At 33.7% G+C, this 15,000-nt stretch overlaps 1 protein-coding gene and 1 pseudogene across 1 annotated transcript in view; both read left to right on the forward strand.

Moving 5' to 3' along the window:
• LOC137622146 (uncharacterized) overlaps positions 1 to 5,623 on the forward strand; it is a 37,025-nt gene extending 31,402 nt beyond the window's left edge. The window contains exon 3 of the mRNA XM_068352581.1: positions 5,414 to 5,623. Within this exon, the coding sequence (XP_068208682.1) occupies positions 5,414 to 5,623 (210 nt within the window). The remainder of the gene's footprint in view (positions 1 to 5,413) is intronic.
• Positions 1 to 15,000, forward strand: part of LOC137622602 (uncharacterized) — a 551,390-nt pseudogene that overhangs the window by 77,591 nt on the left and 458,799 nt on the right.

Genomic DNA, 15,000 nt, shown 5'->3' on the forward strand with positions numbered 1-15,000 from the left:
TATCGACTTTCAGTCTTAAATCAATCTCTGGAACGTTTTTATGCTCTACATGTTCTTTCCATAGGACGTTTTATCCCCTCGAAGGCCACCAAAGGGAACATTAAAAGAGGGTTATATATTTTGCTCACAGGTCATAAAAGGAACAAAGAAAATTAAATGAGGTTTCTTACTAATAAAAAATCTTGCTGTTAACATAGAATAATTTTCATTACACCACCTCTATAATGTTATATGAACGCTTCCACCAGCTAAGATCACTGGCTACAACAACACCATGTACTCACTGCACAGCCTCTACAACCTTAGCAACGCTTCCAGAAGGTGATTATCAAACTAAACAAGAAGTATGAACTGAAGATCATTCAAACGTATTCACCAACAACATCTCATACAAAGGAAGAAATAGAAACTATTTAGGAAGATCTGGAGATCTTATAAGATTTTCTGTGATAAACCTATTCTAAAGAAGTGTTTTTAATTCCTTCATTCTACCTAGTTTCGAGTATTGTTCTCCTGTGTGGTCTTCAGCTGCTTATTCTCATCGTAATTTCGCCATGCTACAGATTTCAGAAAAAACGTCTAAATCTGACATTTCTTCTGACTTGAATGTTTGCTATTTTCGATTTACGCCAACAACTGACATATCCCTGAATTAGCTTTCTTAAAGGAACAATTTGTGTTATGTTGTTATTGTTGTTGTTTTTATCATCATCATCATCATCTCCTCCTACGCTTATTGACGCAAAGGGCATCGGATAGATTTCGCCATTCGTCTCTATCCTCGAGCTTTTAAATTGATACTTCTCCATCATCATCTCCCTACTTCACTTTTGATAGTCCTCAGCCATGTAGGACTGGGTCTTCCACCGCTTCCAGTGCCTTGTGGAGCCCAGCTAAACGTTTTAGTTGTTTTTTTGAGGTTATTTTTCTGTCGGTTTGGTAATGGTTAAACTCTGTTGTGGTCGATTTTCAAAGGAACCTGCTGCACTAATAAGGAATTTAAAACATAAGTACTTGACTGAGGAACTCATTTGGCTTAGGTTGTTTACCGATTTGTCGATGTTTTACCGATGTTTAACCTTGTTTACCGTTGTTTTAATAAAGGTGGGCCTTTCATAATATCGATGAAATTACTTCTAAACTATAGTTTTATTAATCATTGTTTTATCACTCTTTTCTCCTTATTATTTATGTTCATTTGATTGTTTTTCTTACATTTTTTCCGTATGATTAGGCTTTACTCTTCAACATTACCAATTCCGTTTATGAGTATTATATTTATTCGAAATTTGTAAAATTAATGATTATAGATAACAATTAATATTTTCCACTTTTTTTAAAATGTTGATATCTAGTTATTAACAGATTAAACTTTACATTTACCAATTTTGTAACGCGATAATTTATCTCCGTCTATCTAGATTGACTGACTGATTTACATTTGTAGCGACGCACGTGATTATTTGTTTTCTTGAAATGTTGTATCTTGATAAACTATCAGTGACTTATCAACTATACTCGGTTTTTTTAACCGAGGCGCATTTGCACTCAATCACATCGGTGCCCTTTTAGCTCGGAAAAGTTTCCTGGTAGCTGATTGGTTGCAAGTGTCGTGTCCGAATGGCATCAGTGTCTTCAAATAATTACCAAGTCATTTGAATTGAAACTTAGCTACCTACATTTCTTCAGATATATGTTTTATAAGTAAATAATGTTAACGAATAAAGAGATTATATAGTATTTTGATGGTAAGTCTAGATTTAATGACACTGGCCGAAGTCAACCACAGTAGATTGTTTTCGGATGCAGAATTTTGTAACTTTTCACATATTTTTAACACACATTGCGATAAATCACTCTAAGCATTACAAGAAAAATTTTATTATAAACCTTTTTTGAATACCAGACTCTACTTAAACCATGGAATTAATAAAACTCGCTTTTTGTGGGAAAGTTGTGGGGAGGTTAAAAGGAACAGCCTTGTAGCAACTACGGAGAGATGGGGGGGGGGGGGTCGCTGGGGTTAGTTATAGTTAATTGATATAATCTATACTTTACGAAAATAAATAGCAAAACCTTTCTATACGGAGCTACAGGGGGCACTCAGTAGAGCGCAAACCTCCGCTGCGGCAGCTTATTTCTCAGCCTTTTGCTTTGACCTTGAGCTTTCACCTTAACATGTATTAATTGGCGTGAATTTTCATACACTCAAATATAAACCAAGTTTGAATTCTGTGACAACAATGTCCAAACATATGGCTGATTACGTGAATTGGACATTTTGTTTGACCATAACTTTGAGCTTTTACCTTGACCTTTCAAAATTTAATCATTTCCAACTTATTACATAAAAGTTAATCTATCCAAGTTCCAAATTGTGGCCAGGACGCTGTTCACAAACAAACACAAACAAAAAAACACACACACAAAAAGGTAAGAAAACATAACCTCCTTCCAACTTCGTTGACGGAGGTAATGACGTCATAGTAACAGATATTTGAGTCTGTTTCCTTCGAGCGGAACAAATGCAATTTTAACGTTAAATGTCACGTGAATAACGAGTGAGAGGAAGTGTATTGGGAGAGTTATCATACTCTCTCTCTCTCTCTCTCTCTCTCTCTCTCTCTCTCTCTCTCTCAGAAATTGGTTTTTGTATTTATATTTAACTTTACCATTACTTTAATATATAATTCTCTCTCTCTCTCTCTCTCTCTCTCTCTCTCTCTCTCTCTCTCTCTTATGTTGCTATTCAATGCGCTTATTATAACTTTTATTTGATCTGTTTATACCTACTTATTTCTCTAAAATTGAAAATGAAATTTAAATATGATAATAATAGTAATAAGAATGATGGTAGCAATAGTTATAATTATCAATAATAACAATTTGAATAATGATATTAATAAAAATTATAAAAATAAAAGCTATTATAAGTCACTGTTTTGACGGTTCGGTAAATTATCGCGAATTCACGAGATCTGCGAGAGAAGGAATGAAGAAATGTTTAGGGTAAAATTCAATCCAAAACTCAGGTCCCAATGCTTCACTTTGGCTCTCCCGGGAAGGGCGATCTAAACCCACCAATAGAGAGAGAGAGTTTTGTGTTTAGTGAGGAAAGGAGAGTGTAGAGGAAGAAAAAGAAAGAAGCAAAAATAATAAACAAACAAGCGATGGGAAAAAAGTTGTTCGGATGAGAGAGAGAGAGAGAGAGAGAGAGAGAGAGAGAGGAGAGAGAGAGAGGGGGGTGTTTCCATCTGGTTTTTACCTTTTGCGGTTTTCCTTCGTTTCTCTTCTCTTTTTTCTCTTGGTTTTTTGGGTCTGATATAGAAATGCTACAAATGTCAGGGGTACGTTTACGCTCTCTCTCTCTCTCTCTCTCTCTCTCTCTCTCTCTGATTTTCATTAGGGCATCTCGACAATTTTATTATCCTTACATAACGGAAGTGCATTAATAGAAACAAGAAAAAAAAAGATTTGACAATATTTCTCTAAAATTTTTGTCTTTTATGGAAATACTACAGAACGCACATGAAATTTTAATGGATGTTCAAAATTCCCGTTGGAGTTCAACCATTGTGGTGAAAAAAGACCTCTCTTCCTACAGCGTCCCACAACATCAGTTTTTAAGACTCCAGAATCATTTCCTGATTCGGAATGCAATGGAACCTTGTGCATTCAAAGCAGGCTGTTGCATTCTGATGCACACTGCTTCGCCAGTCACCAGCCTCCCATTGTCATTATAAGAGGATAGATATTCCTTAAAGATATTCCCTGGCTAAAGTCATTAATTAAGCATGAACGAATAAGTCATGATTTGATTTATAATTCCGAATCTCATATACTTCATTGATTAATATTTGGCAAGTGATCTATTTGTACCTTAGTGATATTCTTGAGTGCAAGACCACATACCAAAATTAAGTCTAATTTTATCAAGAATATGAAGTTCAAGAAAAAGTCTTCATGTTATTGACAATGAAAGAAGTAAGCGAAAAATGTGGATATGTTTTCTTATATTTCACATATATATATATATATATATACACACACACACACACATATATATATATATATATATATGTATATATGTATATATATATACATATACACACACACACATATATATATATATATATATGCGTGTACATTTACACACATTTATACACATAAATACAGTATATATATATATATATATATATTCATACACACGTATATATAATATATATATATATTGTTTCTCCTTGCCCCATGGGCCTATTATATCTGTTACTAACGCCGGAATAATATCCAATTATATAATAAACCGATTATATCAAATGAAATGACCATATCAAAGCTTTCAACGTCCCGTTTGGGGATCAAATACTAGAGACTGTGTGTGTGCGTGTGTGTGTGTGTGTCTAAGAGAGAGAGAGAGAGAGAGAGAGGAGAGAGAGAGAGAGAGAGGATTATGCTTTATAACTAACAAGTATTTTTACTCAGATAAGAAATGACTTTATATATCAGTTGGGAATTGAGTGGCAATACTGGTATGTCATTATACATGAAATGCTTATATTTTACATTCAAAAGCATTCATAAGAGTTAACTCTACTCGTGAATAACCCTGCTTTTTTAAATACTTTTAAAAAAATAAAACAATTTTCTTCAAAGCATTTTGAATCGAATATATATTCGCTAGAATCTAGAGAATAATATCCGAGAAAAATATTCATAACACAAGACTGCGATTTAGTTTTATTCACCAGCTCAGTCCGGCCAGGGAAGCGCTCAGCCAATCAGAGGCTGAAGATATGATGACATCACAGCCTTCCCGTAACCTCGGCCGGTGTAAACAAACGTCCCGTTTCGTGCTCTTCAGACTCAAAAGTTTTTTGTGGTTTTGTGTGATGTGTCGGGTTGTTTCTTGTTAATTTGTTTGTGCAAAATGTCTATAAGTCGACATAGAAGCCCTGAATTAAGAGGAATAACGCTATCCCTTCCAAGGTAAAGCTTAAATGCTCGATAATGTTTGGTCTTAGGAGTGTGGGCTACGATGTAGGAAGTGATGATCTATGATAGTACCGTATTGACATTGAGGTTGGTGACAGCGATTAGATTAACAGATTCTTTAACCAATATATCAAGATGTGATGATTAGAGGTTAACCAGAAATTGAAAAACCAAAGAGAAAGGTCGAAAACCAACCGTTGTAGGGAGCTATTGTCAACGGACTTTTGAGTGCCGTAGTGAGCTAATGTAGGGAGTTAAAATTCAGGGAAAGATGGAATAAAACGAAAAAGCAAGGTATAGCATAAGGAATCATAGCCAAACCAAAGAGGTAAGAAATACATTACGGAAAAACGAAGAAAGTGAAGGAAATATGAATATTTATCAGTCAAAAATGCTTAATTTAAAACAAAACTTTCGTCAGTCAACTTGCTCATTTGTTTTAACAGCTGATAAAGCCAGTACTTATGTTCTTGGATTATCCCCCGATGAGGTTTCCAGTTGTTCCCTTCAGCGGCCAGAGAAAGTTGTACAAAAGTCAGTGACATGGCTTTGGGATTTATATCCTACTAACTCCCATGGAGCAAATGCATTTAAGGAACTGAGTAGAGGCTCAGCAGATTCTCCAATGTAATCGAGGAAGAAGAAGAGACTCGGGAGATGTTTGGAAACCACAGCTGGACTTTCGTATGCTGATTGGTGAGTACTAAACCTTCCTTCCTAGGTTAGATAGTTACACTGATTATTGGTCGATGATTAGATAGAATAGGGTACAATGTTTTAGTTGTTTTTCATTGTTTGTTGTGGTCTTTACTCTTAGTGCTTTTAAAAACCTTTCACAATTTACCTGGTGTTTTTATATGGGCTTCCAACGCAAGAGCCCGTGTCTTACGGAAAGTAGTGCAATCGAAAACGAATGAACGAACGAACGAACCTGTTGTTATTTGACTTTGTTGCTATTTTTTAGTTTTATTTTATGGGGTCGTTATCGGAGGGGGGGGGGTGCGGTGCGTCAAGCACGTTATTCACAGTAAATTGAAAGTAATAATCATCAATAACGATCACATAAATAATCATTGGACGCCAATCATTATGATATTTATTAATATTGAGAAACATGTCTGTTCATTTATATTTGTATAATGTAATAGACTTTCATTATCGGAAACATTGATTTTATAATCATCCCAATTTATTGATAATTTTATTAAAAGATGTAAGGTGAATTCAATGGACAAAATCCAATTTGTCTACAAAATTAATATTAGACAACTTTATACATTTCCCTCTGGAGGAGATTATTCATACTTTCAATGAATAATGATGTTTTGACTTCTGGGGAAGTTTGATCGACTTTGTGAAATGATTCTGGGATTAAAGAATCAAAGGATTCAATATTTTGGTTTTGTAATTTAATTAACAAGATATTATTGAGACAAAAGGACTGATAATCCATCGTGTAATTATTAGTATTAGCTTTTACATCTAATGTTATCATAATTATCCTTATTATTAATGACTCTAATTGCAGATCTTATCAGCAGTGTAATTTACTTAATTGCAATTATTCAATTAATTCTTCATCTGAAGTATTTTAGGTTATTGTTTACTTGAACATTTCAGTTTTTTTTTGTAATAAACCTATAACAACGAGGACTTAATATTAGCATATTGATTTGCTTCGAAATTTAACCGTAATTTCTAACTCTCTAAAATCCAAAACTAAATTGACATCTTATAATGAAGGTGCACACATTAGTAATGACTTGCATGGAAAATTCGAGATACATATAACGTTTACCTCATATGCCTAAGGCTAGTATTTTGGTATATATATATATATATATATATATATATATATATATATATATATATATATATATATATATATATATATGTATGTATATATATACATACATATATACATACATATATATACATACATATATACATACATATATATACATATACTTCAAATAAGCCATATATATTAATAGATTAAAGTGTGGAATCTCTTAACGACCTCGGGATCAGAGCCCCAGGCGAAATCACTCAAAGACTATAGTATCTGACCAGCAGGGTGCTGAGTGGTACGGTCAATGTCATACAGGTATCCTGGGCCTACCGACACCATAGTCTTTGAATGATTTCGCCTGGGGCTCTGATGCCGAGGTCGTTAAGAGAATCCAGACTTTATTGTATTGATATATATGGCTTAGTTGAAATATGAGAAACACGTTTAAATGTGCAAAATTTATACTGTATATGTATATGTATATATATATATATACATATATATATATATATATATATATATATATATATATATATATATATATATATATATATTATGCATATGCATTTTTAATTTGAGCACGATATTGTTTTTATTTTTAGCCATATTGACTCATTGGGCGTAATTCGCATTAAGATGTATCAATTGCAGTTATGAGAGCTAAGTATTACCAACCCGGGAGCTCCTATAACCAGTAAGATAAGTTCTTAGGACACTTGCCACCGTCCACATTGTGTTCAATCTCGCTTATCTAAGTCTGAGTTGCCTTTATTCTCTTTCCTATTAGATACAGCAATACATAAAACGAGACTATTCCATTGTAGCTGTATTTTTTACTGTCAGTGTTAGTACCATCCAAAATCAACATTAACTTTCGCACGGAAACGGACAAAATGGTAATTTCGTTAATGAATATCCATATCGATTAATTAATTATATTATGACCATTGTTTTTTAACTGTGTTTAACCTGTTCCAGGCTGACTGTGTCTATTCGTCTGCAGCACAGGATTAAAGTCATCCTGCTTTTAAGCTATCTGCTACAGTGAAATATGACTTACATAAGATTCTCTATTGATGATATACTTCCTATTTAATTTCGTGGAACAATTTATAGTAATAATAATAATAATAATAATAATAATAATAATAATAATAATAATAATAATAACTAGCGGAACCCGTGTAAGTTACACGAAATTATATTTTCAATACTAATTATCTTGTTCCAACCTATACAGGTTTGAATAAAATGTGATAAGATTTGACTTGTATATTTATTTGAAAAAATTAGCAGTACATGAAACAATTTACAAAACCTCTTTATATACAATATATATAGTGAAGGTAGTTTCTCTTCTCTGGCCATGAGTAGAATTATTCTGAGGACAAATTTTCACTCTTACACTGTTCATAGACCTAGCTCTTGAGAAGGCTACATAAAGTTCTCCATGAGTAAAGCAAGGTTGTGGTAGGTAGATCCCAACCTTATCGAAAGTCACTTTATTAATGGTCATTGAATATGATAGACGGACGGGAGATTGAGTAATGTCAAGCAAGATTTGAAGCAAAGGGTGATCAGAATTATGAGAAATCTTTTACAATAAGAGGGGATTAGTCGTTAAACGAAAAGGCCGGAGATTAATTTTATAATCTAATTTATGGAAATTGATAGCACTCAATTTTTTGTCTAATATTTAAAAAAAAAGTCAGGTGCTAAAGACAAAATTGGGAAAACTATGTAAGATGTGCTTTGGCTAAGTAATCAAAGTCTAATGTGAATTTGTAAGAGTATACCATGAAATTATTTCCGTTTTCTTTAAAGCGTGACACACGAGTATACCATGAAATTGTTTCCGTTTTCTTTAAAGCGTGACACACAAAATGAATAACATGCACGCTATCGTATTAATATATAGATAATAATAATAATGATAATTATAACAATAACGTTAATGATGATGATGATAACAACAACAACAACAACAATAATAATAATGATAATAATAATCATGTCTCCGTAGTCTTGCAAAATCCCTGGCTGTCTCCAATAAGAGAAATTAATTTCTGTGAGATATGCCATCATCCCCAGAGATTAAATTTTCCACTTTTCGAAGTATGTTTGAAATTAAAAAGTTTTTTTTTATTACATGTAACTCCTGACCTTACGGAAATAACCCAACTGACTGACACTCTTGGCAGAAATTAATCTCTCGCAGATCAAATGACTCCTCAGGGATAGAAGTTTTCGAAAGAGGCCGAGGATTTTCTTGTGTCTGCTAGTATAATTATGATGATATATCTATCTATTCTAATTAAAGACAGGTGATCTCTTATCTCAGTTTACTATTTTGAGGATTGATCCATTTTAGCTCATTTTTTATTGAGGACAGAACGGTGTTAGCTCAATTTTCTATTCTGAGGACAGATCCATCTTAGCTCAGTTTTCTATTCTGAGGACAGATGTATTTTAGCTAAATTTTCTATTCTGAGGACAGATCTATTTTAGCTCAATTTTCTCTTCTGAGGAGAGATCCATCTTAGCTCATTTTTCTATTCTGAGGACAGATCTATTTTAGCTCAATTTTCTATTCTGGGGACAGATCCATCTTAGCTCAATTTTCTATTCTGAGGACAGATCCATTTTAGTTAAATTTTCTATTCTGAGGACAGACCCATTTTAGTTAAATTTTCTATTCTGAGGACAAATCCATCTTAGCTCAACTCTCTATTCTGAGGACAGATCTATTTTAGGTCAATTTTCTATTCAGAGGACAGACACATTTTAGTTAAATTTTCTATTCTGAGGACAAATCCATCTTAGCTCAACTCTCTATTCTGAGGACAGATCTATTTTAGCTCAATTTTCTATTCTGAGGACAGATCCATCTTAGCTCAATTTTCTATTCTGGGGACATATCTATTTTAGGTCAATTTTCTATTCTGAGGACAGATCCATCTTAGCTCAATTCTCTATTCTGAGGAAAGATCTATTTTAGCTCAATTTTCTATTTTGGGACAGATCTATTTTAGCTCAATTTTCTATTCTGAGGACAGATCTATTTTAGCTCAGTTTTCTATTCTGAGGACAGATCCATTTTAGCTCAATTTTCTATTCTGAGGACAGATCCATCTTAGCTCAATTTTCTATTCCGAGGACAGATCCATCTTAGCTCAATTATCTATTCTGTGGACAGATCCATCTTAGCTCAATTTTCTATTCTGAGGACAGATCCATCTTAGCTCAATTTTTTATTCTGAGGACAGATCTATTATAGCTCAATTTTCTATTCTGAGGACAGATCCATCTTAGTTAAATTTTCTATTCTGAGGATAGATCTATTTTAGCTCAATTTTCTATTCTGAGGACAGATCCATCTTAGCTCAGTTTTCTAATCCGAGGACAGATCTATTTTAGCTCAATTTTCTATTCTGAAGGAAGATCCATCTTAGCTCAATTTTCTATTCTGAAGGAAGATCCATCTTAGCTCAATTTCCTATTCTGAGGACAGATCCATCTTAGCTCAATTTTCTATTTTGGGACAGATCTATTTTAGCTCAGTTTTCTATTCTGAGGACAGATCCATTTTAGCTCCAGTTTCTATTCCGAGGACAAATCTATTTTAGCTCAATTACCGAATCACTCCTTGAGACGCAGATGCGTTGAGCTCAATTACTGCCACACTTCTTCAGAGAGATGTAATTTTAACTCGATTAGTTTGACACTCCTTTAGAGACAGATGTCATTTTGGCATTTTAGCTCAATTAATGCTACATTCCCTGAGAGACAGGTCCTATTATACCGCAATTACTGCCAAATTTTTTGAGAAATGGATGCCTTTTTAGTTCATTATTGTGCCACTCTTCTTGAGAGGTAGATGTTATTTTACCTAATTAATATCACACTTTGTGAAGAGAAATGTAATTTTAACTCAATTTTAGCCTTGAGAGTTTTTAGGCATTATCCCAAAAACTGCATTTTAGATCGAACACCTTTCGGTGATACAATTTTCTATTCTCAGGAAAGGTGTCGTTTTAACTTAATTTTCTATTCTCATGGAAGGTGTAGTTTTAGATCAATTTTGTATTCTTAGGAAAGGTGTAGTTTTAGATCAATTTTGTATTCTTAGGAAAGGTGTAGTTTTAGATCAATTTTGTATTCTTAGGAAAGGTGTAGTTTTAGATCAATTTTGTATTCTTAGGAAAGGTGTAGTTTTAGATCAATTTTGTATTCTTAGGAAAGGTGTCTTTTTAGCTTAATTTTCTATTCTCAGGAAAGGTGTCGTTTTAGCTTAATTTTCTATTCTCAGGGAAGGTGTCGTCTTAGCTTAATTTCCTATCCTCATGAAAGGTGTCGTCTTAGCTTAATTTTCTATTTTCAGGGAAGGTGTTGTTTTAGATCAATTTTCTATTCTCAGGAAAGGTGTTGTTTTAGCTTAATTTTCTATTCTCAGGAAAGGTGTCGTTTTAGCTTAATTTTCTATTCTCAGGAATGGTTTGGTTTTAGCTTAATTTTCTATTTTCAGGGAATGTGTTGCTTTAGATCAATTTTCTATTCTCAGGAAAGGTGTCGTTTTAGCTTAATTTTCTATTCTCGGGAAAGGTGTCGTCTTAGCTTAATTTTCTATTCTCAGGAAGGTGTTGTTTAAGATCAATTTTCTATTCTCAGGAAATGTGTCTTTTTAGCTTAATTTTCTATTCTCAGGAAAGGTGTTGTGTTAGCTTAATTTTCTATTCTCAGGAAAGGTGTCGTCTTAGCTTAATTTTCTATTCTCAGGAAAGGTATCGTTTTATCTTAATTTTCTATTTTCAGGAAAGGTGTGATTTTAGCTTAATTTTCTCTTCTCAGGAATGGTGTTGTTTTAGCTTATTTTTTTATTCTCAGGAAAGGTGTTGTTTTAGCTTAATTTTCTATTCTCAGGAAAGGTGTCGTTTTAGCTTAATTTTCTATTCTCAGGAATGGTTTCGTTTTAGCTTAATTTTCTATTCTCAGGAAAGGTGTCGTGTTTGCTTAATTTTCTATTCTCAGGAAAGGTGTCGTCTTAGCCTAATTTTCTATTCTCAGGAAAAATGTCATTTTAACTTAATTTTCTGTTCTCAGGAAAGGTGTCATTTTGGATTAATTTTCTATTCTCAGAAAAGGTGTCATTTTAGCTTAATTTTCAATTCTCAGGAAAGTGTCATTTTAGCTTAATTTTCTTTTTTTCAGGAAAGGTGTCGTTTTAGCTTAATTTTCTATTTACAGGGAAGGCGTCGTTTTAGCTTAATTTTCTATTCTCAGGAAAGGTGTCATTTTAGCTCAATTTTCTATTCTCAGGAAAGGTATCGTTTTAGCTTAGTTTTTTATTCACATTGTTTTCAAATAATTACCAAGTGATTGAATCGAAACTTATTTATTAACATAAATTTCTTTTTCAGATATATATTTTATAAGTAAATGATATTAACAACTAAAAAGATTATAAAGTATTGTGATGGTAAATCTAGATTTAATGACACTTGCCAAAGTCAACGACAGGAGATTGTTTTCTAATGCATAATTTTGTAACTTTTCACATATTTTAACACAAATTGGGATAAATTACACCAAGCATTAGGAAACAAATGTTATTATAAACTTTCTTTGAGTACCAGAATGTACTAAAATCGTAGAATTAAAAAAAATAGGTTTTTCTGGAGGTAAAAGGAACAGCCGTGTGTCAACTACGGGGACCGGGATGGAAAGGGGTGTGGTGGGGTTGGGGGGGTTGGGTAAGGGGGATCGAGGTTGTAACTTGGTGAAATTATTCTTTCAATTATTTGTGAATTTTATGTACAGTACTTTAGGAAAAAATATATTACCCTAAAAAAGAAAATAGTTATATTGATATAATCTTTACGAAATAAAGTAAATAGCAAACTCTTTCTATACGGAACTAGAGGGGCTGTGGAGGATTTATTTTTGCTTTATTTTAATTTTTGTTTTTGCCAAATCCTGAGAGAGAGAGAGAGAGAGAGAGAGGAGAGAGAGAGAGAGAGAGAGAGAGAGAGAGAGAGAGAGAGAGAGAGAGAGAGAATTTCATTTGCTTTAGTTTTGCTAAATCGCGCGAGAGTGTGTGTGTGTGTTTGTGTGTCCGCGGTGCGCGCCGAAGAACAAGTGGTAGTTAGCGAATGATTGTTTGTAGTGGGAAAGACTGTTGGTACAAATGAGATTGTTTGTTTATGTTTTTAGTTAGGTTACGGCAGTGGTGAATGTTTCGGGGCGAATGCTTTTTTATTTAACTGCAGCTGAAGGCAGTTGTGTGAACGCTGGATTATATATATTTTTCTTACCAGCGTTGGAAGTGTTTTTTGATTTTCTAAGTAAGTACAGTTTTGTTTATCTTTGCTTATAGTGATTGTGAATGATAGGAACAATTTATTATTTATCTTTGATTATAGTGCGATAGTTCAGTTAGTTAGGAGTGTTCATAAGTGTTTTTCTTTTTTATATTGGCAGGCCGTGATTCCTCCTTTGGAGAGGCTAACTCCTTTGGAGAGCTTATATTTTGAATATTGATTGACGACCTGGCTTATGATAAGGAACTGGATACGACTGTTCAGATTTAGTTAAATGTTGATGACCCGGACCGAATAAATTTTGATTGCGGTTATTGATGATGATGATAAGGATGACGATGATGACGATGATGATTACGACCCCGATTAGGGAGGCAGCTATGGCACATTGGCCCTTGCTGTAGTGTTACCCACAGAGCTGTGGTAGTTTGCCATTAAAGACAGTTGGCAGTGTGTGGACGACTGTATTGGTGTCCCTAAAATATATACAGTATATAAACATATTTGGTTGTGGTGCATCTTAGTTTTAAGTTTTGATATTTTTTCTCCGGGTTTATGTGAATGTGGTATTTGTTATTTATTTCGTATGTTAAGTTTTTTTGTGTTGTCTGTATGATATCTTTAGTTTCAAGTATAATAATAATTTTGATTGCGTTTACTTTTAAGAATATAGTGTTAAGGTTATGTTTTGTTTTCATTTTCCTTCGGTCCAAGAGTCCAGTTGATAACGTAAGGGGAAAGTTTGTGCAGAGGAGACATTTGTCAGTTAGTGTGATCAAGGGTGTGGGGGTTGTTTTGCAACATCCCGCCACAGGGCAATCAGTAGAGCGAAGACTTCCAATGCGGGAGCTTATTTCTCGACCTTTTACTAGACCCTGACCTTTGACCTCAACATGTATTAATTGGCGAAGATTTTCATACACTTAAATATGAACCAAGTTTGAGGTCTCTGTGACAACGATGTCCAAACCTATGGCTGATTACGTGAATTGGACATTTTGCTTGACCGTGACCTTGACCTTTGTCCTTTCAAAATTTAATATTTGGCAGTTTTTTACATAACAGTTAATCCTTACAAGTTTCATTACTGTACGATTAAAATTCTGGCCAGGAGGCTGTTCACAAACACACACACACTCATACAAACAAACACACAAACAAGGGCGAAAATATAACCTTCCAACTTTGTTGGCAGAAGTAATGACGTCATAGCAACAGATAGTTCAGTCTGTTTTCTTTGACCGGAACAAATGCAATTTTAACGTCACATTTCACGTGAATAACGTGCGAGAGGAAGTGCATTGGGAGAGTTATCATACTCACTCTCTCTTTCTCTCTCGTTTATTGGTATTATATTTATCTTTACGTTGATATTTTATCTCTCTATACTTATTACTCGGAAGCTGAATATGAAATTTAATTATGATAATAATGGTAATAAGGATGATGGCAATAATAATTATAATTATGAATAATAACAATATAGAAAATGATAAAAATGATAAAAACAAAAGCTTATAGTAGCTTTTGTTTTTATCATTTTTATCATTTTCTATTGTTATTATTCATAATTATAATTATTATTGCCATCATCCTTATTACCATTATTATCATAATTAAATTTCATATTCAGCTTCCGAGTCACTGTTTCGACGGTTCGGTAAATTCTCGCGAATTCTCGAGATCTGCGAGAGAAGGAATAAAGAAATGTTCGGGGGTAAAATTCAATCCAAAACTCGGGTCCCAATGCTTCACTCTGGCTCTCCCGGGAAAGGTGATCTGAGCCGACCAATAGAGAGAAGAGAGATTTGTGTATAGTAAGGAAAAAGAGAGAGAGAGAGAGAGAGAGAGAGAGAGAGAGAGAGAGAGATTTCTATCTGGTTTTTACCTCTGATGCTT

This window comes from Palaemon carinicauda, chromosome 29 (genome assembly GCF_036898095.1).
Source record: "Palaemon carinicauda isolate YSFRI2023 chromosome 29, ASM3689809v2, whole genome shotgun sequence".
Classification (NCBI taxonomy): Eukaryota; Metazoa; Arthropoda; class Malacostraca; order Decapoda; family Palaemonidae; genus Palaemon; species Palaemon carinicauda.